The sequence below is a fragment of the Astyanax mexicanus genome, chromosome 4 (genome assembly GCF_023375975.1).
Source record: "Astyanax mexicanus isolate ESR-SI-001 chromosome 4, AstMex3_surface, whole genome shotgun sequence".
Lineage (NCBI taxonomy): Eukaryota > Metazoa > Chordata > Actinopteri > Characiformes > Acestrorhamphidae > Astyanax > Astyanax mexicanus.
The window spans coordinates 29072501-29097898 of NC_064411.1; the positions used below are offsets into that span (position 1 = coordinate 29072501).

General features: G+C 38.1%; 1 protein-coding gene across 2 annotated transcripts in view; it reads right to left on the reverse strand.

Annotated features, from left to right (window-relative positions):
- Positions 1-4127: 4127 nt before the first annotated feature.
- The window catches only part of oc90 (otoconin 90), a 29173-nt gene continuing 7902 nt past the window's right edge, over positions 4128-25398 (reverse strand). Inside the window, exons 7-15 of one of the 2 annotated variants that reach the window (XM_022679253.2) lie at positions 25267-25317; positions 25053-25169; positions 16409-16519; positions 16127-16222; positions 11727-14651; positions 8636-8728; positions 7611-7782; positions 6938-7044; positions 4128-5235 (exon numbers count right to left, since the gene is read on the reverse strand). In XM_022679253.2, coding sequence (XP_022534974.2) covers positions 4823-5235; positions 6938-7044; positions 7611-7782; positions 8636-8728; positions 11727-14651; positions 16127-16222; positions 16409-16519; positions 25053-25169; positions 25267-25317 — 4085 coding nt within the window. In that variant the 3' untranslated portion in view covers positions 4128-4822. Of the gene's footprint in view, positions 5236-6937; positions 7045-7610; positions 7783-8635; positions 8729-11726; positions 14655-16126; positions 16223-16408; positions 16520-25052; positions 25170-25266; positions 25318-25398 lie in introns of both variants that reach the window. The other variant, XM_022679252.2, reaches the window with a different exon arrangement.

Sequence of the window (25398 nt, forward strand, 5' to 3'; positions counted from 1 at the left end):
ATATTTAAAGGCATTTAAAGGAGAAAAAAACTTTAGAAAGAGGAAAAAAAAAATTTTTTACATTCGAATATATATTTAAAAAAAATTGTGGACAAGACCTTAGATTTATTGTATTACTGTAGCTGGGAAATAATTTAGCCTAGAACATCATTTATTTTATAATTTTGTTTTCGCAATGTATAATGTTATATTATGTTTTTTTTATTATTATTTTTTTGCTACTAAGGGAATTGTAACTCAGTAGTTCACTTGTTAAAGTTGTGGTTTTGGTCTCTGCTGAACATATGTATGGATTCCATGTGTTTGGGGTTCATGTGTCCTGTGTGTTACAGGACCAGCGAGACCCATGAATGCTGTATTTCCAGTGTCTAGCATTAGCAATCGTCTGTGTGTGTGTGTGTTAGTCTGAGTCAGTATAAAAATGCACAGCTGTGGCATTAGCATTTCATTATAAGTGTTTATTAATAGTAAAATGCTTTGACTCGGCCAAAATGTAAAATGTAAACGCCCCTCTGAGGATCCGCTCCAGCGGGGATTAGATGGTCAACCATGTTAATGTGCACAATAAAACAAGCTCAAGCAATCTCAATAAATTTTTTATTGAAACACGCCCAGCCTCTCGAGTGTGAAGTTATTAAAGACGTCTGCGTTTATTTAATGAGTGCTTGTCGTAAATCTAATCAGCGTGACTCTTATTGGATTACACATGCAGTCCTGTGATCTTCAGCGGCTGTAAGCTGTGCAAAAGTGTGCAGAATAAATATAAATAAATAGGATGTTAAGTGTAAAAATATAAACTATTTGATGTGCAACATGGCCTAGCTGAGATTTCCTTTTCTATATCATTGCAATAATTAATTATTCATTTTAGCAATTAATTATTGCTTAAACTTATTTACAGGAGTTGTACGGTCATTAAAAACCTGGATGAAAATTGTCATGAAAATTGAAAATAGCGATTTTCAGGCCTGGATAAGTTTGGGAAAAGAAAAAAGAAAAAAACGTTTCGGGAAAGTCATGTAAAATTTGCTCTACAAATCTTTGTGTTTCAGTTTATTGATGGAGAAAATTGTATCAGATTCATTTTAGGCTTATTGTAATCAATTATGATCATGACAATTTGCCTTGATGGCATGAAAAAGTCTTAAAAATGTATGAACCCTGTATTCAGAATTTAAGGTATTACGTTTCTCAATTAACTTGTTTTTTTGAGTCATCATACATCCTTATTTTATTTTTTACTTTTTAAATAAGAGCCGTTTTTGTATCAATACCCCTCTAATGCACACATGGGTCGTTTGCTTTGATTAACCTAAAAAACCCAAGTGAGGAATATTTGCAATAGAATGGAAAATGTAAATAATAACTACAATATTTCTGACATATAACTTTGACCTTTACATGTGATTGCAGACAGTATTAACCCAATATATTTCATGTGTTTAAAGGTTAAGGGCACAAGCCTATGCAGAAACCCACTCCCACTTAAAACTGAGCATGTCCAGAAGGGTCGTCAACTTTTCTGGGACAATTTAGGACAAACCATCCCTTGTGAAGACTATATGCTCCAGACCAGTGACAAAAAGGACCATCCAGACTGTTATCAGCAACAAGTTTAAGGTTCAGGGTCATGAAAGGAATCTGGAGAAGAGGCAGAATTTAGCACAACACCTGTTAAGGCAACCCGCTAAATTGACCACCTGGCAACGGCCAATTAAACTCCCTTCACCAGACCAGTCAGTATCAAGCATTGGGAATTGCAGCCGAGGTAGGTAATGACAACAGGTAAAGTAAGTTCTTGAGGTTTCACTAAAACTGCTGTGTGAAACCAAAAATACTGTATTTTTCACAGTATAAGGCGCACTTAAAATCCTTACATTTTCCCCAAAATCGACAGAGTGCACCTTATAATCCTGTGCACCTTATGTATGAATTCTACCGGTCAGGTATTAAGAAGCAATAAAGCCACTCTGCTAAAGTACAGTGTTATAAGGGTGAGTTTTCAGTGAAGTTTCTCCAGCACTAAGGCTGGGTGCAGCAGCACTAGCATTAGCTGCTTACCACAGGGCTGCTGTAATCTGTAATCCTAGACTGTAGTCTGCATGTTTACCATGTTAGAACAAGCTATGTGGGACGAACCACTAGCTGAAAGAATCCTGGGTTACTACAGGTAGTGTTGTGCCAAATTCAGCACCTCCGACAGGAAAAAGCGCTTTTATCAAGTAGACAGTGCTTTTAATGGTGGGGGTGCAGATTTAGGCACTACTATGTGCAGGAAAAGAACCCCCTCATGGGAGAGGCTGCAGGTGACATGACTTTTTTATTGTTTCTTAGCAGTCAGCATAGCTTAGAATAGCATCTTAGGTATTTACATTTAAAGCCATGAAGACATACGTATGCGTTCTAGAGAGGGGTTGCTTTTTCTGGCGGGGGTGCTGAATTCGACACAACACCAGAACACCCAGGGTTCCTCATTGTTGAGCTATATGGTGGCATTTGCGTCCTGCTTGGACAAATTTTAAGCTTACTGTAAATAAACAGTAGTGCTTTACTCACCCAAATAAACAGTTTTCAGGAGTCTGTGTAGAAATCTGTGTAGGTTTACATTCAGCACTCGTTTGACTTGAGAAAATGTGTTTTTTTTTTTTTTTATTAAGAATTACAATTTTGTTTACGACACCCCTGCTCACTTTGATGTCGGCATCCTTAGTAGTGTTGCTTAATGCACCTTATAATCCAGTGCACCTTATGTGTAAAAAATAGACCAGAAATAGATTTTATTGATAGTGTGTTTTCAAATCATACCATAAAAATATGGTAACTCGGTTAAGTTTTTACAGTATACAATGTAACAATGTAAAGTCATTGACCTTGGTTCAGATTTGGGTCCAGATTGTTTAGGTGTGAAAATCTCCTAAAAATCCTTGACATTCGGGTGAAACTGTCTAATCAACACAATGTAGAAAAAGATGTATAACTGTGAGTAAAAATGAATTTTATTTATAAAAATTAAATTGAACTTTGCAGTCATATTAAAAAATAGGACATTCCATTAAAACATAAAACATTAACAATATTGTGACAAATACAATCAAATAAAATGTAACAAATTTTGAATATAAACAGTAAAATATCAGAAATAACAGAAATGTGTTTTTTTGGGCACCATGTTTATCACATAACAGTTGTTTTACACACTTTATTATCACTCCTGTCAATTTGTGTCTCATTAAAGCAGTCGTATACACACAGTACTGTCCAACTTCTATCTGTGGAGATGATTCTATGATGCTTGGATCCCCAAAATACTGTACAATACAACGTTATAAACTGATATTGCTAAGAACAATGTCAACCTGGGGCATAAAACATACTAGTGTATCTCAAAAAAATAGAATATCATTGAAAAGTTACTTTATTTCAGTAATTTAGTTCCAAATGTGAATCTCATATATTATATAGATGTATTAAACACAGAGTGATCTATTTTAAGTATTTATTTATTTTATTTTTGATGATTATGGTTTACAGCCAATGAAAACCCAAAAATCAGTGTCTTTGAATATTATATAAAACCAATTGGTTCTATTGGCTGGAAAATGAAATCCACATCTTCATAAAAGTTGTCAGCAGAGGGAAGCATGAAGTGCTGTAAGATTTAGTGGGAAAACAAAACTGCACTGACTTTAGACTTGATAATAAAACACAGTGGATCAACACCAGCAGATGACATGTCTCTCCAAACCATCACTGATTGGTGGACACCTCACCAGGCCTCAAGCAGTTTGGACAGTGTGTCTCTCCACTCTTCCTCCAGACTCTGATCACTTTGTTTACAAATGAAATGTAAAATTTACTGATGATCAGCGTTGGTTTGGAGGATTTCATTTTCCAGCAGGACTTGGCACACTGTCCACATGGCCAAAAGTACCAATTGTGCTTATATAATATTCAATTTTTTTTTTTTCTGAGACACTGATTTTTGGGGTTTTCATTGGCCGTAAGCCAAAATCATCAACAATAAAATAAATAAATGCTTAAAATAAAATCACTCTGTGTGTAACACATCTATATAATATATGAGTTTCATATTTTGAACTAATTTACTGAATTAAAGTAACTTTTCAATGATATTCCAGTTTTTTTGAGATGCACCTGTATATGGAACATATTTTGGATTCATCATAAAACGCTGGTAGATAATCATACACCAAAAACCAGACTCTTTAGCCAGCTAACTGTCTTTAGCCCTATTTGGGCGGGATTAGTTTCTTTTTTATGGGGGTACTCTGTGATTTTATTTTCGTCTGGAACGACTATGTATGTGTTTTTCTCAGACGTCCGCTGAGAAAATTACAGGCTAAATTATCTACTGTTTTTCAGCGAACTCTGTGGTCCTCCGGTAATTTTAGTCCCGTCCGGATTCACATCTTTGGACGCGCGTTTCCGCGGAGATCCACGTAAACACAGCAGCGAGTGGAAATGGAGGAGCTACTGAACATGATGCCGTGACCGAGAAACCCAAAAAATTCACTGGTCCTCCTGTTTTTTCAGTTGCAGTCCGGATGCAGGAGTTTTATCACTGAGTAGAAGTGTGAAATATTTTTCTTACATTTTCTCTGCCTTTATAAAGATCTCAGGACAATTAGAAATCAGACGTTCTACTTTCTGCAACTCTTAAAATAAAAAAGAAACTTACAAAATACTGTACAACTTGAAGAACTTGCTAACATCACCAGATCAGAATGTTCTGGAAAGTTCAGCTTCAATCAAGAGCAAACCATGAGATGTGTAACAAAAAGTCCCCTGCAATCTTAAAACATCACATCTCTTCATTTTTCTCTTCTTCTTCTTCCTCTTCTTCTTCTTCCTCTTCTTCTTCTTCCTCTTCTTCTTCTTCCTCTGCTTTTCCCGGTTCCTTCCCCTGCTCCTCAGGCCTCTCTTGTCCGGGTTTGCTGGGTGTGTAAGGATGGAGTGGACGATGGTGGGGACGTGATGGTGATGGTGATGATGGTGGTGGTGATTTGGTAGTTTCTGAGCTCTCCTCACTGGAGTTGGGAGAGTCCTTGGGGGGTGCGGGCGGTGGCGGTGGTGGGCGGGGCCTGCGTGTGCAGGGAGGGCGGGGCCCAGAACACTGAGAGCTGATAGAATGGTTGAAGTGCGAGGCTGCCATGCATTCGGCCGTGGTGCGATCGCACACACACTGCAGCCGGTCGCACACACTCGTTCCTATACCTGCAACAGAGGAACAGTAAAAATACACTTACTTCAGACTAGTTACTCCTCCCTGTTATTAGTAGTGAGGTCCCACCTTTCACTACTTTCACAAGTTCAGGGAGGCACATTCAGGGGAAGCGCAGAGACTCAGCTCTAATACATCAGCTAACAGATAGATGCCTGTTCTAATCAACCACTGCCAATTAGTGCTCTCTCAGACTCCGACTGCTGATGCAGAGCAGAATGGCCATGGATTCGAACCAGCAATACTTAGGTCATAGTGTTAGTGCCTTAATTCACTAAAGCACTTCAAGCCCTGCCCTTTAGTCATAATCATTATTTGATCATTTTTCTTTTCATCAGGGTTACAGACAACAGCCAGTTCTATTAGAACTACAATGTCGTAAAGCTGAGTTCACAGTTCTCAAAAAAGGCACAGTTATCCCGTCACACCCAGCACACATAAACAGTCTCAAAACACACTGTACCCTACCTTTTTATGTACCTACCTACAGTGGCGTGAAAAGATTTTTGCCTTTTTGTCATATTGATGTTTTTCGATTATCAAACAAACTTTAATATCGGACAAATATAACCTGAGGAAATATAAAAAATCACTTTTTAAATTGGCAGCAACAACTGCACTCAAGCTTTACTGATAACTGGCAACGAGGCTTTTTTACATCTATGTGGAGGAATTTTGTTCCACTCTTCTTTGCAAGGTTGGAGGGTTTTTAGCATGAATTAAGATCTTGCAAGAAACTTTGACTAAGCCACAACAAAACCTTCCTTTTGTTTGTTTTTTTTTTCACTTTTTTTTGTTTGTGTGTTTTGGGTCATTGTCCTGCTGCAGAACCCAAGTACAACTGAGCTTGAGGTCATGAACAGATGGCTGGATATTCTCTTTCAGGATTGTCTGGTAAACAGCAGAATTCCTGCTTTCATCCGTTACAGCAAGTTGTCCAGCAAAGTTGTTCTTTTTCTGAAATTATCTGTTAGTTTTACGTCAGATGTAACGAGACACACACCTTCCAAAAAGTTCCACTTTTGTCGGATTTTTGGCTTATTTTTTGTGCTTTTTTTATCTTGGAACTCTCCCATGTAAGTCTCTTTCCTATTATTGAACCATTAACACTGACCTTAACTGAGGCTGTAAGTGAGACCTGCAGTTATTTAAATGTTGTTCTGGGTTATTTTGTGACCTCCTGGATGAGTTGTTCATGTCCTTTTGGAGTAATTTTGGTCAGCCGGTCACTTCTGGGAAGGTTCACCAGTGTTCCATGTTCCACTGTGGTTCTTTGGAGTCCCAAAGCCTTAGAAATGACTTTGTAACATTTTCCAGACTGATAGATGATCAATGACTTTGTTTTCTCATCTATTTCTTCAGATCGGGGCATAATGTGTTGATTTTTGAGATCTTTTGTCTGCTTTATGTTGTCAGACAGGATCTATTTAAGCAAATACTTTTTTTCACACCACTGTACCTAGTAACAGTATGTCTTAAACTCACAGTGTCTGTGTTTAGTGCACTTAAACTTTTTAACAATTTGTTTTACTATTAACTACTGATAATGAAGTACTGATGTCTTTTTCTGTTTTCTTTATTCTTGGGGTCAATCATGCTCATGCTGTGCTGAGGTTTATGTCAATAATTAGGAATATAATAAAGACAATATTAATTAATTGTGATTTATACACTAATGTTGGTTCTAAAACTCACAGCGGGGTTTTCCGTGTTGGCAGCTGACGTGGACGTGGTGTTTCCTGTCTCTTCTGCAGCCCAGCAGCACAACATGCTCTAGACAGCACTGGTGAAGAAAACAGCACCTAGAGGAGATAAATACACACAGGAGAGAGAACTGTGTATAGTGTGCGTGTGATACTGAACATTTACACATATGTTACACATATACATTACAATATGTTCATTCCATGGAACTACAATTAGGGCCAAGACAAGACACACCACACATGTCACAGTACATGTTGGAATTCAGCTCCCAAGTGCTGGCAGCACTCATACAGCCCCAGCCCATGATGCTACCACCACCATGCTTGACTGTAGACAAGAGACAATTGCCTTGGTACTCCTCAACAGGACGCCACCACCAATCTGAGCCAAACACATTTATCTTGGTCTCATTAGACCACAGGACCTGGTTTCAGTAATCCAAGCTCTTGGACTGCTTGTCTTTAGGAATCTGTTTGCAGGCTTTCTTTTGCATCAACTTCAGAAGAGGCGGATGCACAATTCAATTTAACAATTTAACAATTTAAGAATTGTGTTTTTCACATCCTCAGAGAGTTTTCTTGCCATGAATGCCATGTTGTACATTCCTTCTGTGTGTGTGTGTGTGTGTCTGTGTGTGTGTGTGTGTTTGTGTTTGTTTTACCGGTCCAGTTTATCCATAGGCATGCCTTTGCCCTGCTGTCCACAGTAACATCCATAGAACTGGTACTCTTGAGGACAGCGACCGGTCAGACAGTGCAGCATCTTCCCCAAAGCCTCAAACTCCCTCAGCACGGCTCCGGATGAGCTGTATTGAGTAATCGACATGCTGCACTCTTCACACACATACACACATACACACATGCACAGATTAGATTATAACTAGTACTATGGTATTCTAAGTGGTTGTTGTGGTGTTTCGAAGTGATTGCTATTTTTTTTCTATTTCTGGCAGTGGCTAGGATGTTGTTCAAGATTGTGTGTATTATCTCTAATCATTAAAGGGTTTCACCAGAGCAAGGGTTTCACCATGTTTCCCTTCTTATAGTGAATCTACACAGATTTCTCTCCTGAAAACAGTAACAGTACAGTAAGCTTAGCTTTCCAATGTTTTGTCTAAGGCTGAGTTTTCTCCAGCACTAAGGCTGGGTGCAGCAGCAGTAGCGGGACGTAAATGCGTGAGTGTTCCCGGTAGCTATTAGCTAGCGCTTCATTCCACGTAGCTTGTTTTAACACAGTAAACACGCAGACTACAGTCTAATATACTGGCCTCTTAACAGTGAAAGAGCTAGCGCTGTGGATACCAGCTAATGCTAATGCTGCTGCACCCAGCCTTAGTGCTGGAGAAACTTCACTGAAAACTCACTCTTATAACACTGTACTTCATCGCAGTGGCTTCAATGCTTCTTTATACCTGACTGGTAGGTGCACTGTATTATAAGGCACACTGTTGATTTTTGGGGAAATTAAAGGATTGTAAAAATGCGCCTTATAGTCTGAAAAATATGGTGTTAATTTATTATGAACAATCCAAATAATGTGTAGCCCTTTTATGACTAAAATGGGTAAAATCGGTGAATAGAACTGAGTAGATAGAACTAGTTGCTTAAAGGTAAATTAAGGTGAATCTACGTCTAAGGAGCTGCTTAAGAAGCACTAAACTGATCAGCTGCAGGTGGTTCCTCTCACCTTCTGATTGGGTCTGAGCCTCAGATAGTCCCGCGGCCTCCAGCAGAGACCAGGCAAAAAATGGCAATGCTCGCTTCTGGGGACGTAGGGACTCTGGAAAACACACAAATTAAACATTAATGACATTAAGTCAACCCTAAGACAGTCAAAAAACAGAAAGTATTTTCAGATTTCAGGTATAATATTGTGTAATATGTCAAGATGTTTTGTAATATGTTTATATATAGCTCTGGAAAAAAACGACCACCTAAAATTAGGCATTTCTGTGATTTTACCAAATTGAAAACCTCTGGAATATAATCAAGAGGAAGATGCATGATCACAAACCATCAAACCAAACTGAACTGCTTAAATCTTTGCACCAGGAGTAAAGGCATAAAGATATCCAAAAGCAGTGTGTAAGACTGGTGGAGGAGAACATGATGCCAAAATGCATGAAAACTGTGATTAAAAACCAGGGTTATTCCACCAAATATTGATTTCTGAACTCTATAAATATAAACTTGTTCTCTTTGTGTTAATTGAGGTCTGAAAGCTCTGCATCTTTTTTTTGTGATTTCAGCCATTTCTCATTTTCTAATAAATAACTCTCAGTGATGGTGCTGTATCTCTCAGCTTGTCCAGAAATGCATGTGTAAAGTGTGTCCTTTAAGGGGGAAGGGCTCAAATAGCGCAAATTAGAGCTCTGTAAGCCTGCAGAGGGAATATCAGAACCTTCTAAATGTACTTACTCATGTTGTTTAACTACTATATCAGGCTTTAGTAACTATCGTTAGCTATTGTTAGCTATAGTTAGCTTCTCTAAAACTACAGCATGTGTCGGAACTGCTAGCTGCAGTTAACTCTTAAGCGGTGGAGATGGATTGACATTGACACACGGGAGAAACAGGCTAATTTAAAGGTTTTTATAAAACAATATGGGATCATTATAGGGAGATCAATTTGCTTAACCCAGATGGCGCCCATATTAAACCCTTTCTGTTTCACTCACTGACCCTAATTGGACCCATCACTGACAGTGCTGCCTGAAAGCTTAAAATACCTTTGGAATTTACTATATTTCTGAATTTTTATTTTTTACAAATGTGGATAAAGAGGACACATTTGTGAGTGGCAAATGTATGTGAACCTTTCTATCAAGTATTCATGGTTTCATCAATGAAGGCAAGCTGTCCTGGCCCAAATGATGCTCCCACCACCAAGTTTCACAGATGGGATAATGTTCTTATGCTGGAATCCATAGACAAAACTTTTTTTCAGTAGTCTTCTGGCTTGTTGACATTAATTTTAACTGCAGCAATGCTCTTTTTGGAGAGCAGTGCTTTTCTCCTTGAAGCCCTGCAATGCACACCACTGTTGTTTAGTGTTCTCCTAATAGTGAACTCATGAACATTAACGTTAGCCAATGTGAGAGAGGCCTTCAGTTATTTAGAAGGCCATCTTTAACGGTATGAAGGGAAACACACTGGTTGATTTATATTTATAAGACACTCTCAGGTCATTTGCCAGAATATATCACTTCACTGATGAATGTAAAGAACAGTAATTATCCGACTCACTCTAGTGATCAGTGAATCAACTGCCAGGTTCCAAACTCTAAAACTCAGCTCACTGGTGTCATTTAATATCTAACCACCTTCAGACAGCCTGTACCTGTTTTACTTAATCTTATTTATTCTTAACCTTTATTTTTTTATTTTTGTTCTTCTTTTAGTTCTTTATTTCATTGTTATTTCATTCTATTATTATTATTATTATTATTATTATTATTATTATTATTATTATTATTATTATTATTATCAATAATAATAATATTTTTGTATTATTGCTTTTTAACTTATTTTGTTATTTTATTTTATTATTATTACTATTATTAATTTTATTATTATTGCTTTTATTTTTTTTAGTTCATTTATTTTTTGTATTTTTATTGTATTATGTAAAAGTTAGTTTTAGCTTAATTTTAACACAATTTTGTTGTATAAATCTTATCTTCTTTTGATCTTAATTTCTTATTAATTAAACCAAGCTTTAATCAAATTTAAATTGTAATTCTATTTTTATTTTTTTATCTATTTTTTAAATTTTATTTACTGTTATTTTAAAATAATTACATTTATCTATTATTTATTTTGGCGTGTCAATCCTAGTTTTTGTAAATGCTTAGTTACATTAAAGTTAGGGTTGCCCTCAATGTACTTCTGAGTGATTGATTGATTGATTGATTAATTGATTGAGTGATTGATTGATGGATTGATGGATTTATTGATTGATGGATTGATGTATTTATTGATTGATGGATTTATTGATGGATTGATTGATTGATGGATTGATTGTTTGATGGATTGATGGATTTATTGATTGATTGATTGATGGATTTATTGATTGATGGGTTGATTGACTGATGGATTGATTGATTGATGGATGGATTAATTGATTGATGGATTTATTGATTGATGGATTGATTGATTGATTGTTTGATGGATTGATTGATTGATTGATTGATTGATTGAGTGATTGATTGTTTGATGGATTGATGGATTTATTGATTGATGAATTGATTGATTGATGGATTTATTGATGGATTGATTGATTGATGCATTTATTGATTGATGGATTGATTGTTTGATGGATTGATGGATTTATTGATTGATGAATTGATGGATTAATGGATTTATTGATTGATGGATTGATGGATTGATTTATTGATGGATTAATGGATTGATTGAGTGATTGATTGATTGAAGTTACCCTGGGGTCCTTTGAGGCTTTGTCAACTATTACACTATTACTTCTTTGTTGGTTGACCACACCTTCAAACTAACTGCCAATCCTAGAAGTTCATATACATTTGCCACTCACAAATACGTAATACTAAATTATTTTCATCAATAAAAAAATGAATAAGTAATCGATTTTTGTCTTATTAGTTTAACTGGGTTCTCTTTATCTACTTTCAGGACTTGTGTAAAAATCTGATGATGTTTTAGGTCATATTTATGCAGAAATATTGAACTCAAACTTTGAAGCACCACTGATTATAACATTGATAGATGTTTTGTAATGTGTGATAAAAGTGTTATAATCTTACTGTCGGCCTCCTGGGAGCTGTCAGATGGATCCTTCGTCACTCTGCTCTCTTTCTCCTCCTCTTCCTCCTCCTCAGAGTGACCCTGTGTGGTCGGGGGTGCTGGAGTTGGTTGGTTGGGCGGGTTTAGGTGGTGGTGCGGAGCTCTGGGAGGGGATGCCTGTGCTGGTTGGTGTCCAGGTTTAGCGTGGAGTGTGATATGGGAACTCTTGGACGTGCTGCCGGGTCTTGTGGGAGGGGTCACAGATGGTTTGTGGGTGTCGGCAGGTCTCGGAAGCGGCGCGTTCGTGCGTTTGGGTGACGTGTGCGTGGGCGGAGTGTACATCTTAAGTGTGGTATGTCTGGTGTGTGTGTGTGGAGAGCTTGGTGTGTATGGCCTGGGTGTAGTGGTGTGGGTTTGTGGAGAGTGTGTGGTCGGTATTGTGTGAACGGTTGATGTTTTTGGTGTTGGTGTCCATTTCAAAGGTGAAAGGTCATCAGGTTTGACCGAGGTTTGGGTGGGACGTGGACGTAAGAGGTCCATCCAGGGGGTCTTGGGTGTGTTTGGTGCAGTTTTTTGAGTGTTTTCCTTCGTTATCTGGGAAGACAACTCTACAGTAGTGGGCGTGGTTCCAGATTGCAGATTCTGATTGGCTGTCAGCACTATCTTTGGATCAGAAGTGATTTGATTGGTTGTTGCCGGGACTGATGGCCTCGGATTGGTTTGTACACTTATTTCTTGATTGGTTTTGTCCTTTTTCTTCTCATCACTCGTTTTTTCTGCACTCTTTTCATCGTCTTCCTCACTTGTTTCATCTCTTTGCTTTTCGTCTTGAAAAGACAACTCTACAGGAGTGGGCGTGGTTGTAGATTGCAGCTTCTGATTGGCTGCTGTAAACACAGCTTTTGAAACAGAAGTGATTGGATTGGTTGTTGCCGGGACTGATGGCTTCTGATTGGTTTGTACACTTGTTTCTTCATTGCTCTTGTCTTGTTTCTTCTCATCACTCGTTTTTTCTGCACTCTGTTCATCTTTCTCCTCACTCTCTTCATCTGTTTTCTTTTTATCTTGAGAAGACAACTCTACAGGAGTGGGCATGGTTGCAGACTGCGTATTCTGATTGGCTGTCAGCACAACCTTTGGATCAGAACTAATTTGATTGGTTGTTGCTGGTGCTGGACTTGTTGAAATCAAGACTGATGGCCTCTGATTGGTTTGTTCACTTATTCCTTCATTGTTCTTGTCCTTTTTCTTCTCATCACTTGTTTGTTCATTGTCTTCCTCACTCTCTTCATCTATTTTCTTTTCATCTTGAGAAGACAAGTCTACAGGAGTGGGCATTGTTGCATATTTCAGATTCTGATTGGCTGCTGTCAACACAGCTTTTGAAACAAAAGTGATTTGATTGGTTGTTGCTGGGGTTTGACTGGTTGAGTAAACGACTGATGGCCTCTGATTGGTTTGTACACTTATTTCTTCATTGTTCTTGTCTTGTTTTTTCTCATCACTCGTTTTTTCTGCACTCTGTTCATCTTTCTCCTCACTCTCTTCATCTATTTTCTTTTCATCTTGAAAAGACAACTCTACAGGAGTGGACGTGGTTGCAGACTGCAGATTCTGATTGGCTATCAGCACTATCGTTGGATCAGAAGTGATCTGATTGGTTGTTGCTGGTGCTGGACTTGTTGAATGCAAGACAGATGGCCTCTGATTGGTTTGTGAGGTTATTCCTTCATCGTTCTTGTCTAGTTTCTTCTCTTCACTCGTTTTTTCTGCACTTTGTTCATCTATCTCCTCACTCTCTTCATCTCTTTTCTTTTCGTCTACAGAAGTGGGAGTGGTCGCAGATTGCAGATTCTGATTGGCTGTCAGCACTACCTTTGGATCAGAAGTGATTTGATTGGTTGTTGCTGGTACTGGACTTGTTGAATGCAAGACTGATGGCCTGTGATTGGTTTGTAAGGTTATTTCTTTATCATCTTTGTCTTGTTTCTTCTCTGCACTCTCTCCATCTTTCTCCTCACTCTCTTCGTCTCTTTCTACAAGAGTGGGTGTGTCTGCAGAATTCTGACTGGCTGTCATTATGGCTTTTGTATCAGAAGTTATTTGATTGGTTGTTGCAGCGGTTGGACTTATTAAGCTAACTGGTTTCTCCTCATCACTCATTTTTTCTGCACTCTGTTCATCTTTTTCTTTACTGTCTTCACTGTCTTCTCTTTTCTTTTCATCTTGGGAAGACAACCCTACAGGAGTGGGTGTGGTCGCAGATTGCAGATTCTGATTGGCTGTCAACATGAATTTTGGAGTGTAAGTGATTTGATTGGTTGTTGCCGGGGCTTGACTCGTTGAGAAAAGTAGTTTTTTCTCTTCACTTTCTCCATCTTCCTCTTCACTCTCTTCATCTGTTTTCTTCGTGGTGGTATGTGGAGTGTGTGTGTTAACTGGTGTGTGTGTCGTGGTGGTGATGACCTCTAGATTTTCTCTTATCTGGTCATCCCCCTCCTCTGTACTTATCTCATCCTGCCCTTCACCCATTTCTTCTTCAGATGACCAGTGTATAGGCATGGGGGTGGCTCCAGCATTCTGATTGGCTGTTGCTGGAGCTTGACTTGATGAATACAAGATCAATGGTCTATTATTGGCTTGGAAGGTCTGGTCTACCCCATATTTATCTTGTTCCTTTTCTTCATCACTCCCTTCGTGTCTCTTCTCTGGCTGTTCTGTAACAGAAGAGCTCAGGTCCAGGTTTTCTTCACTCCCTTCATCGCTCTCCTCCTCCTCTTCATCTCTCGCAGGTGTAGCTGCTGTAGTCATGGAGTCCAGTGGATGGGTGGATGTTCTCTCAATCTCTGGGTCAGGGATGGATGTGTGGGTCTCAGAAGAAGCAAACAGATGCTGGGAGGCATCATCTGGTTCTTCTGTCGCTGGAATTGAATCAGTTTGTTCTTCTGCTGTTGATCAGATTCAATACGTTTTTAAATAGATCTGCAGCAATCATAGGTCAATGATTGGTCGGTAATCAATAACTGTCAATAACTAACGCATAACGATATTTCTCAGGCAGGTACGTTGGAGTGAAAAAGTAGATTATCAAACAAACTGTAATATCAGACAAACATACATTGATTAAATATAAAAAAACACTTTTTAAAGGATAATTTCATTTATTAAGGGGGAAAAACTATCCAAACCAATCTAATCACACTTTTTGGAAAGTGAATGAAGTCAATGAAGTTTTTTTTCACTACTAAACACAACCAGGCCTGATTACTGCCAGACCTGTAGAATCAAGAAATCACTTAAATAGAAAATAGAACCTGTTTGAGAACATGAAGCAGATAAAAGGTCTAAAAACAAATTAACACATTATGCCCCAATCTGAAGAAAACAACATAAAAAACAGATGAGAAAACAAAGTCATTGTCTGTCTGGAAGTCATCAGTCTGGAAAAGGTTATAAAGTAATTTCTAAAGCTTTGAGACTCCAGTAAACCACAGTGAGAGCTATTATTCACTAAAGGAGAAAACATGGAAAAGTATTGAACCTTCCCAGAAGTGACCAGCCTACAGAAATGACTCCAAAGGGGCATGAACAACTCATCCAGGAGGTCACAAAAGAACCCAGAACAACATTTAAAGAACTGCAGGTCTCACCTACAGCCTCGGTTAAGGTCAGTGTTAATGATTCAATAATAAGAAAGAGACTGAGTGAAAATGGTTACATCTGGTGTAAGAAAAAGAACATTATACTGAATGTTAAGCATGGTGGTGGTAGTGTGATGGTCTGGGGCTGCTGGACAGCTTACTGTAATAGATGAAAGCAGGAATTCTGCTGTTTACCAGACAATCCTGAAAGAGAATATCCAGCCATCTGTTCTTGACCTCAAGCTCAGGTGTACTTGGGTTCTGCAGCAGGACAATGATCCGAAGAACACAAACAAATAAAGTTCACCTCTGAATGACTTAAAATTAAAACTACATGAAGGTTTTGTAGTGATCTAATTAAAGTCAGATTGAGATGCTGTGGATGATCTTAAACAGGATGTTCATGCTGGAAAATCCTCCAATGTGTCTGAATTAAAACAATTCTGTAAAGAAGAGTATAACAAAATTCCTCCACAGAGATGTGAAAGACTCGTTGCCAGTGATCAATAAAGATTGATTACAGTTTTTATTAGTTTTCACAAAGGGCTGTATTGGTTTGGATAGTTTTTTTATTTAATAAATAAAATAATTATTTTAAAAAGTGCTTTTTATATTTAATCATGTTATCTTTGTCTGATTTTAAGTTTGTTTGATAATCATAAAAAATCAGTATGACAAAAAAGCACAAAAAAAAAATCTGTAAGGTGGCAAATATTGTTTTTTCAAGCCGTTGTATTTTAAGTTCTTTAATTTTTTTGTTTTTTATATATTGTACTCACCGTATAAAGGCATGTGTGTGGCATTGTTGGTAAAAGTGGTTAAATAGCTTTCCTCTCTCTCCGTTTCATTCACTCCAGACTCCTCCCACACTGTAACTGTTACACAACAGATATTGAAAAACAGGTCAGGAAAAGTAATACATTTCTTTTATTATTATTATTATTATTATTTAGTTCTGCTACTGTCTGTTCTCCTCCATCATCCATCGCTGGCTGTTTGAGAATACGTGGGCCTCAGTAATAAATCCCATAGTCCCAGCAGTCTCAGACATTACCACCCACCATTCAAGGTCTCATTGAGCTGCTGGTCCAGTCCTTCTGTCCTCTCCTCCTCTCCATCTCTCCACCCCTCCTTCTCTCTCTCCTCCGTCTCTCTTTCAGCTTCCTCTGCTTCTGAGGGACAGAAGAAGGACAAACATAATTATGTCTGAAGGAAAAAAACAGTCTCAGAACTACTAATACTAGTGCATCTTAAAAAAAATTTAATATCACTGAAAAGTTACTTTATTTCAGTAATTTAGATGAAAATGTGAAACTCATATATTATATAGATGTATTAAACACAGATGGATCTATTTTCATTGTTTATTTATTTTATTGTTGATGATTATGGCTCAAAACCAATGAAAACCCAAAAATCAGTGTCTCAGAAAATTAGAATATTATATAAGATCATTTGGTACTTTTGGCAGTGTGCCAAGTCCTGCTGGAAAATGAAATCTGCATCTCCATAAAAGTTGTCAGCAGAGGGAAGCATGAAGTGCTGTAAGATTTTCTGGGAAAACAAAACTGCACTGACTTTAACACATTAAGAACAATCCAAGCATTTGTTCATCTACAGCTCATTTGGAGACCACTTCAGTTTCTAAATCAGTTTCTCTGATTTTGCTATTTATAGTTTTATGTTTGAGTAAAATGAACATTGTTGTTTTATTCTATAAACTACAGACAACATTTCTCCCAAATTCCAAATAAAAATATCGTAATTAAGAGCATTTATTTGCAGAAAATGAGAAATGGCTGAAATAACAAAAAGATGCAGAGCTTTTAGACCTCAAATAATGCAAGGAAAACAAGTTCATATTCATAAAGTGTTAAGAGTTTTAAGAGTTCAGAAATCAATATTTGGTGGAATAACCCTGCTTTTTAATCACAGTTTTCATGCATCTTGGCATTATGATCTCCTCCACCAGTCTTACACACTGCTTTTGGGTAACTTTATGTCTTTACTCCTGGTGCAAAAATTCAAGCAGTTCAGCTTGGTTTGGTTTGATGGCTTGTGATCATCCATCTTCCTCTTGATTATATTCCAGAGGTTTTCAATTTGCTAAAATCAAAGAAACTCATAATGTTTAAGTGGTTTCTTATTTTTTCTAGAGCTGTATGCTCATCGACACTAAATGCCTCCTCCAGTCCCTCCATACCTGAGAAAAAATGTACATGTAAAGGCCAATTTATACTTCTGCATCAAACCTATGACCTATGCGTCGCTACATACCCTATGTCGTAGCCTGTGATTGGTCTACCGGGCCTCGTGTTCCCGTCCACACATTCCCACCCTCGCGGTTTAAACTGCAGAGCAATGCAGAGCCGCTGATACGCGCACGCAGAAGTATAAACTCACTCCGCTTCATAGGGCACTCTCGCTGGATACACGTCGACTATGGCGTAGGTTCAACACAGAAGTATAAATCAGGCTTTAGCCTTTAACTACAGTAAATGGTTCTGTACATTTACAGTATCTACAATCTGAAATGGTTACCCTTCATGCCTTGAAGTGGAAAAGCGGCCAGATGTTCCTACCTGAAGGTGCCAAAATCGATTTAATTAGACAACAGCAACAACCCAAGCATTTGTTCATTTGTGCCTAATGACACTAAACCTACACTGCAAAAAACTAAATCTTAGGAAGTATAATTATTCAATTTCAAGGCAATAAATCTTATTTTTTCTCTAATAAAAAGTAGTTTATCCCTTGTGTGGTGTTCATGGTTTTCATTTTTCATCAAATGATACTAAAAATATATTTTTTCTAACTCAAACTCATTGGCAATGGCTCATTTTTTTGTGAAAAACATATATCAAAACACATTTACGATAAACACACACTGTACTACACATTTATATTACATACAGTATGTTTGGCCAAGGGCTAATAAACATTGCTTCATTTGTAAATTTGAAACTAAACATATTTTCTACTCATATCTTGAGTTTAATTCATTTTCTTTTACATTTTATTAAAAAACTAATAAAAAAAGAGTAGCACTTTTTGAAAGAAATGTAACATAAGAAAGGTAAAGGGCAAATGTGAAGCAAGCATGTGTAAAGCATTTTAATGTAAAATTGCTTAATTTTGCTGAATTAAATACAAGTAACAAAGTAAACGAGTAACAAAAATATGAACACCACACAAGGGTTAAACTTAAAATAAGCACAGACAACAAGTCACCAGTCACGTTATTCAGTTTCTTGTGCCCAAATGTAAGCCAAAAAACAGTGATATTTGCTTGATTTAGGTCTTACTTCATTCATTTTGACACGTTGTGATTGCTTGTTATAATAAATCTTACTAATATATACAATTTGCTTACCCCATTGGCAGGTTTTTTTGCTTAACATGAGCATAAACATTTCAATCTACACATATTTTGTCTAGTTTTTGCCAATTGATTTTTTGCAGTGTATGCCTAATGCCTAATAAACCTAAACGTAAGACTGAGGCTATTTTTATTTATTTATTTTTTTTATTATTATATTTTAGAGCAAAATCAAAAGCAGTTACAATTACTTGACAGTGAAAAACAACACTTTCTATGCTCAACATTTTTTTTTTTTTCCCATCCCCCCATCCCCCCCCAAACATTTTTGTCCACCCTAGCCATACAAACTCACAATAAAGCAAATTTGAATGAGATAATGAATAAAAAAAAATAAAAAAACAAGCACAACAAAAATACACACTGACAAAAAAATAAATAAATAAATAAATAAAAATAAAAAAATAAATAAATAAAAAAAAAAAAAAAAAAAAAATAATAATAATAATAATAATAATAATAATAATAATCATTATTATTATAAATCAATCCAAATTATTATAGTACTCCAAAGTTCAGGTTCAGTCAGCCGGCAATGTCGAAAGCGAATCAACGTAGGAAAGAAAAGAGTTCCATTTGGTGTAAAATGAGGCGGAGTTGCCTTTCAAGGTACATGACATCTTTTCCACTTTGAGAAACTGAATTACATCTTGAAGCCACAGAGCAACAGAAGGAGGTTTTGAGGACTTCCATAAAAAAAGGATGCGGCGCCTTGCTAGTAAGGATGTAAAGGCCAAGACCTGTGCCTGCCTTCGGGTAAGTGAGGATAGTTGAAGGGAAAGGCCAAATATTGCCACAAGTGGACACATATCTATTTCAACCTCCAAAACCTTGGACATGATATCAAAGTAACAGGTCCAGAACCTCTGCAAAACTGGGCAAAAGAAAAACATGTGGCTTAGATTACAAGGAGAAAATGAACACCTATCACACCGATCATTGACTAGGTTGGGATAAAATTTTGATAACTGCAATTTAGAACGGTGCATTCTATGCAAAACCTTAAATTGAATCAGTTGAAGCCTTGCACAGGGTGAACAAGACTGCACCACCTTAATTGCTGTGACCCACCATTGGTCCGAAAGAGAAATGCCCAACTCCTCCTCCCAGGCACATTTAATTTTACACACACCAGCTACATCAAAATTTAGAAGTTGCCAATACAATCTAGATATAAGTGACTTTTTGTGAGGATCTAAAGATAATAAATCATCCCAAGGCTGCACTATAGGGCAGATAGGGAAGAGAGATAAGGCACAATGTCTGATCTGGAAATATCGAAACAGATGCGAAGAGGGCAGGTTAAACTCAGAGGCCAGTTGTGCAAAGGTGCAAAAATTGCCATCTTTAAAAAAGTCACCAAAAGATTTTATACCCCTCTTTTGCCAAATAAGAAAGGCAGTGTCAGAAAAAGATGGGGGAAATAAATGATTATTCAAGATAGGCATTAACAAAGAAGGAGCTAAGAATTTAAAATGGCGTCTAAACTGGCACCAGATGCGAAGAGTGGAGATCAACACTGGGTTTTTGGAAAAAATTTTAATCTTAAGAGGTAAGGGAGAGGTAAGAAGAGCAACTGGAGAGGAAGAGACACAGGTTTGAGTCTCCAGTCTGCACCACAGCGACTCTGGAGAGTGAAGCCAATAAAGTATTTTGTGAACATGTGCTGACCAATAATAGAATGAAAAGTTAGGGAGGGAGAGACCTCCATCAGATCTGAATCTTTGCAAAACTAATTTACTTACTCGAGGAGGCTTGCCATTCCAAATAAAAGAGATGATAAGCTGATCTAAATCTTTAAAAAACTTTTTAGGTAAATATAAGGGAATGGACTGAAACAAAAAAAGAAATCTAGGCAAAACATTCATCTTTATGGCATTAATTCTGCCTAACAAGGACAAAGGAAGGGATTTCCACCTCTGCAAGTCCAATTTGAGTTTATTTAATAAAGGAGTGAAATTATTGCAAAAAAGAGATGGTAGGGTGCGAGAGACATGTATCCCCAGATATTTAAAACCTGTTGGAGCCAATTTAAATGGTATAGTAGAATGATTAAATGTCAGGGCCAATGTGTTAATTGGATAACACTCACTCTTCTGCAAGTTTACTCTATATCCCGAAATTAAGCCAAATGTATTCAACAGAGATAGAATTGACGGAATGGAAGAGGCGGGATCAGTCACATATAATAACAGATCATCAGCGTATAAAGATAGTTTTAGCTCGACACCAGCACGTACAATACCCTGAAAAAGTGGAAGGGACTTTAAAGCAATAGACAAGGGCTCGATAGCCAAAGCAAATAATAATGGTGACAAGGGGCACCCCTGTCTTGTCCCACGCATCAATGGAAAATATTGAGAGCGAATACCATTTGTATGTACACTAGCTTGAGGAGTAGTGTATAAAAGTCTAATCCAGGAAATAAATATATCTCCAAATCCAAATTTCTGCAGCACTAAAAATAAAAAATTCCATTCAACTCTATCGAACGCTTTTTCTGCATCCAGAGAGATAACTAATTCCGGAAAAGAAGTGGAATGTTCCATAAATATAGCATTCAAAAGTGTACGAACATTGAAAAAAAGCTGACGACCCCTGATAAATCCATTTTGATCATGTGAAACAACCCCGGGCAAAACACTCTCCAGTCTCAGCGCTAGGGCCTTGGCCAAAATCTTTACATCCACGTTTAAGAGAGAGAGAGGTCTATATGATGCACACTGATCAGGGTCCTTGTCCTTTTTAAGAAGAAGTGAAATAGAAGCTTGTGTCATCGTGTGTGGCAAAGTTCCTGAAGCTAAAGATTCCTCAAAGACTGCCAAAAGAATAGGAGCCAATTTATCAATAAATTTTTTAAAAAATTCAACAGGGAACCCATCTGGACCAGGAGCCTTATTAGTCTGCATGGCTTTAATAGAAATCTTTATCTCCTCTATGGTCAGAGGTGAATCAAGAGATTCTGCATCTGGCAGATCTACAGTGGGAAACTCTAAGCGGTCTAAGAAGGCAGACACCTCATTGTCAGACGCGGCTTCTGATCGATAAAGTTCAGAATAAAATGATTTAAAAACTGCATTAATGGACAGTGGATCTAAAACCAGCTCACCCTCCGGGTCATTTATTTGGGGAATCAATCGAGAAGCTGCACGTCTTTTTAACTGATGAGCTAGTAACCTAGAGGCTTTGTCACCATATTCATAATAATTGCTGCGTGCATGTAAAAGGAGGCGCTCTGCATCGGAAGTAGTAAGAAGATCGAATTTAGTTTGAAGATCCAATCGACGCTTTAGCAAAGAGGGAGTTGAATTGATTGCATTGAGCCTATCTAAATCTGCAATTGCAGTTGTGAGATCCTGCACCTCCTGTTTCCGCATCTTGTTGGAATAATCAGTATAAGAAATAATCTGCCCTCGTAAGTAAGCTTTGAGGGATTCCCACAAAAGAGAAGCTGAAGTAGAGGGACTTTTATTGTTAATAATAAAATCGTCTATAGAAAAATTGATAAATACATTAAAGGCAGGATCCGACAACAGCAACGAATTAAATCTCCAAAGTGGTGAGACAAAAGAACGGTTAGATAACTTCACACTAACAGTGAGGGGGGCATGGTCAGACAAGACAATAGGATGATAAGTAGATGAAATTACCCTTGAAGAAAGGAAACTATCCAAAAAAAAATAATCAATGCGAGAATAAGTTTTATGTGGATGAGAATAGAAAGAGAATATTTTAGCACTGGGATTGTGAGCTCTCCAAGGATCGAGAATAGCATTGTCTGTTAAGAAATCGAAAAGTACTTGAGACGTAGCAGAGCGGGTTTTTACGGAAGGGGCTGAATGATCTAAATCTGGATCAATAATGCAATTAAAATCTCCACCAAGAATCAAGAAATGAGTATTTAGAGATGGTATCGAGCTAAGTAATCCTGACATAAAATTTGGATTATCAAAATTAGGAGCATAAACATTCACAAGCAACACCGGGGTATTAAATAAATGACCTTGCACAATCAAATACCTGCCATTCACATCTGCAACAACACTTCCAGGAACAAACTGAATTCCCTTTTTAATCAAGATTGCAACTCCTCTGGTTTTAGAATTAAATTTGGAGTGAAAAATATCACCAACCCAAGAGAATTGCAATTTAAGATGATCCTCATTCCTAAGGTGTGTCTCCTGCAGAAATACCACATCAGCAGTCAAATGCTGCAAATGATTAGATATCTTTAACCGTTTAAGTGGATTATTTAAACCTCTGACATTCCAAGTCAGGAAACTTAAAGGGAACTCGCCTGACACTGTCTTAGAATTAGAGTCAGTCATTTATGTCATCGTACAATAAATGTGAAACATCGTACAGGCCAACTGGATATATATATATATATATATAAAAAAAAAAAAAAAAGGAAGACAAACACCCGCCCACCCCCCCCCCCCCCCAACTTCCAAATAGACTCCAACGGGAGTCAATCCCAAATGAACAGCACTTCCGAAAGAACAGCTCAGTGCGAGTACAGACCATTAGTAAACTCCACAGAACAAGCAAAATTACAACATACTACAAGTATCTGACGGTGCACCGCATCCAAGCAGTTATCATCATCTCAAACATTTCCATTTATTTTCACCCTTTAGCGACCTATTTTCATTGTAATTACCGTTGTAATTATATCAATCACCATTTATGTACCTATTTATGTTTACCCCCCCCCCCTCACCCCTCGACTCTCCATGCACATATACATATACATACACATACACTCACATATTCACTGTCGAACAGCAAAAGAATGAGGAGGACACACACAAAAGGCAGAATGAGAGAAACAGTCACCCAGGCAGTGTAGAAATGAAACGCTCAGCTTCAGTAGCACAGGTAAACTCCCGTGATTCGCCGTTGTGTGTAATACGAAGTCGAGCTGGATAAAACATGCCATATTTTACCCCGTCCATTGAACGAAGTTTCCTTCTGACTGTGTTGAAAGCTGCTCTTGCCTTAGCCACTTTGGAGGTGAGATCAGGGTAGATGGAGAGATTCATATCAGAGAATGTGATGCGCGGACGATTTCTTGCTTCTCTGAGAATCCGAACACAGTCCTCAAAATAGTGTAACTTCACTATTATTGGGCGAGGGGGTTCATCAGGTTTTGGGCGAGGCGCCAGAGAACGGTGAGCTCTGTCCACAAGTGGGCTTTTTTCCAAAGAAAGGGCTTCCCGCAAAAGCTCCGAAACAGTGGAGTTGGATAAAGTGAATCGTGAATCACCCTCAGGTACGCCGATAATCCTGATGTTCTGACGACGCGATCGAGCCTCCAAGTCCTCGCATTTAGCGTCGACTCTAGCAAGCTCACTGGTGAGGGATTCAACTTTCGCCCTAAGTCCCACAACCTCATCCGAGAGTCCCGACAGGGAGGTTTCGACTTCAGAAACGGTGCGCACGACTGACCCGAGCTCCGCTCTCAGCGACGCGTTGTCTCGAAGTAGCTCGGATTTCATCTCCTGGAGCTCCGTCTGAAGTTTGGAATGATAATCCCTGGAGATAGCGTGGAACTCAGCTGTAAGTGCACGCGTGATCTCTGAGGTTACCGCTTGTATAATGTCCGATTTTAGAGCTGTAAGCTCTTTGGCGAGAACAGGGGAAGCAGGCTTCTCTCTTGGAGGAGACGCATCACTCGAGGCCGAGGAGGCAGCAGCGAGCGCTGGGCCGATGAGGGGCTGAGAGGAAGCCGAACTTTTACTAGTTTTAGGTGGCATGTCGGCAAAAACAGGAACGGCGAAACGAGTAAGTAAACCAAAACCAAGCCTCAGTCGAGAAAAAAAGGAAATTAACAGTGCACCATAAGTAAGAAACAACCTCGCTCTGCGGAGCTCGCGTTTTCCGTGACCTACGCCATACTGCCCTGGACCGGAAGTCCTGAGGCTATTTTTATGGCTGGTTTTATAGAAGGTTGTGGTAGTGCACAGTCTGTAAAAATGATCCAAGGGCTAAAATCACAGGGAAACTCAATATACAGTAGGTAATGATTACGTTACCCCACCTATCCATTTAAAGTGAATCCCCTCTGAATAGGAAAAGACTAACAACATAATATGAGCTCCACTAATGGTAAAGAATGGATGGAATAAATGAATACTTGTGTGCATTTATATACAGTTAAATATAGGCCTATGGCTCATGAATTTGAATCCATATGCTTTTGACTGCTTTTGAGGCCTCTGCTACCCTCACTCTCAAACATACAGTTAATAACAGTATTTTCACAGATGCTGGAATGTAGAAGTGCAGCACTGTTCTGGAATAGTGAGAAAAATCACAATTACCTGGTGCAGGAATCACAGAAATCCCTGGGTTGTAGGTGTCGTTCTTTAGAGTGTCGTTAGTCAGGAGAAAATCATCAGTGAAATTACCCAGAGTTCCATTTATAACAGTATACAGGTCTAGGACAGAAAGAGTGAGACATTTGAAAAATGAATGCTTTGTGAAAATGTATTAATGAGAATTATGAATCTTGTAGATTCTTAAAAACTGTGTTACCATCAGGCATTACATCCAGATCTGGTATCTGGAGAGATGCTTCTGTCCAATCTGAGCAAAATACATAGAAAAGAAAGAGAAAAGTATATAGACTTGCTTCCTATCCACATTTTAAATTTGTTTTCTCCAGTT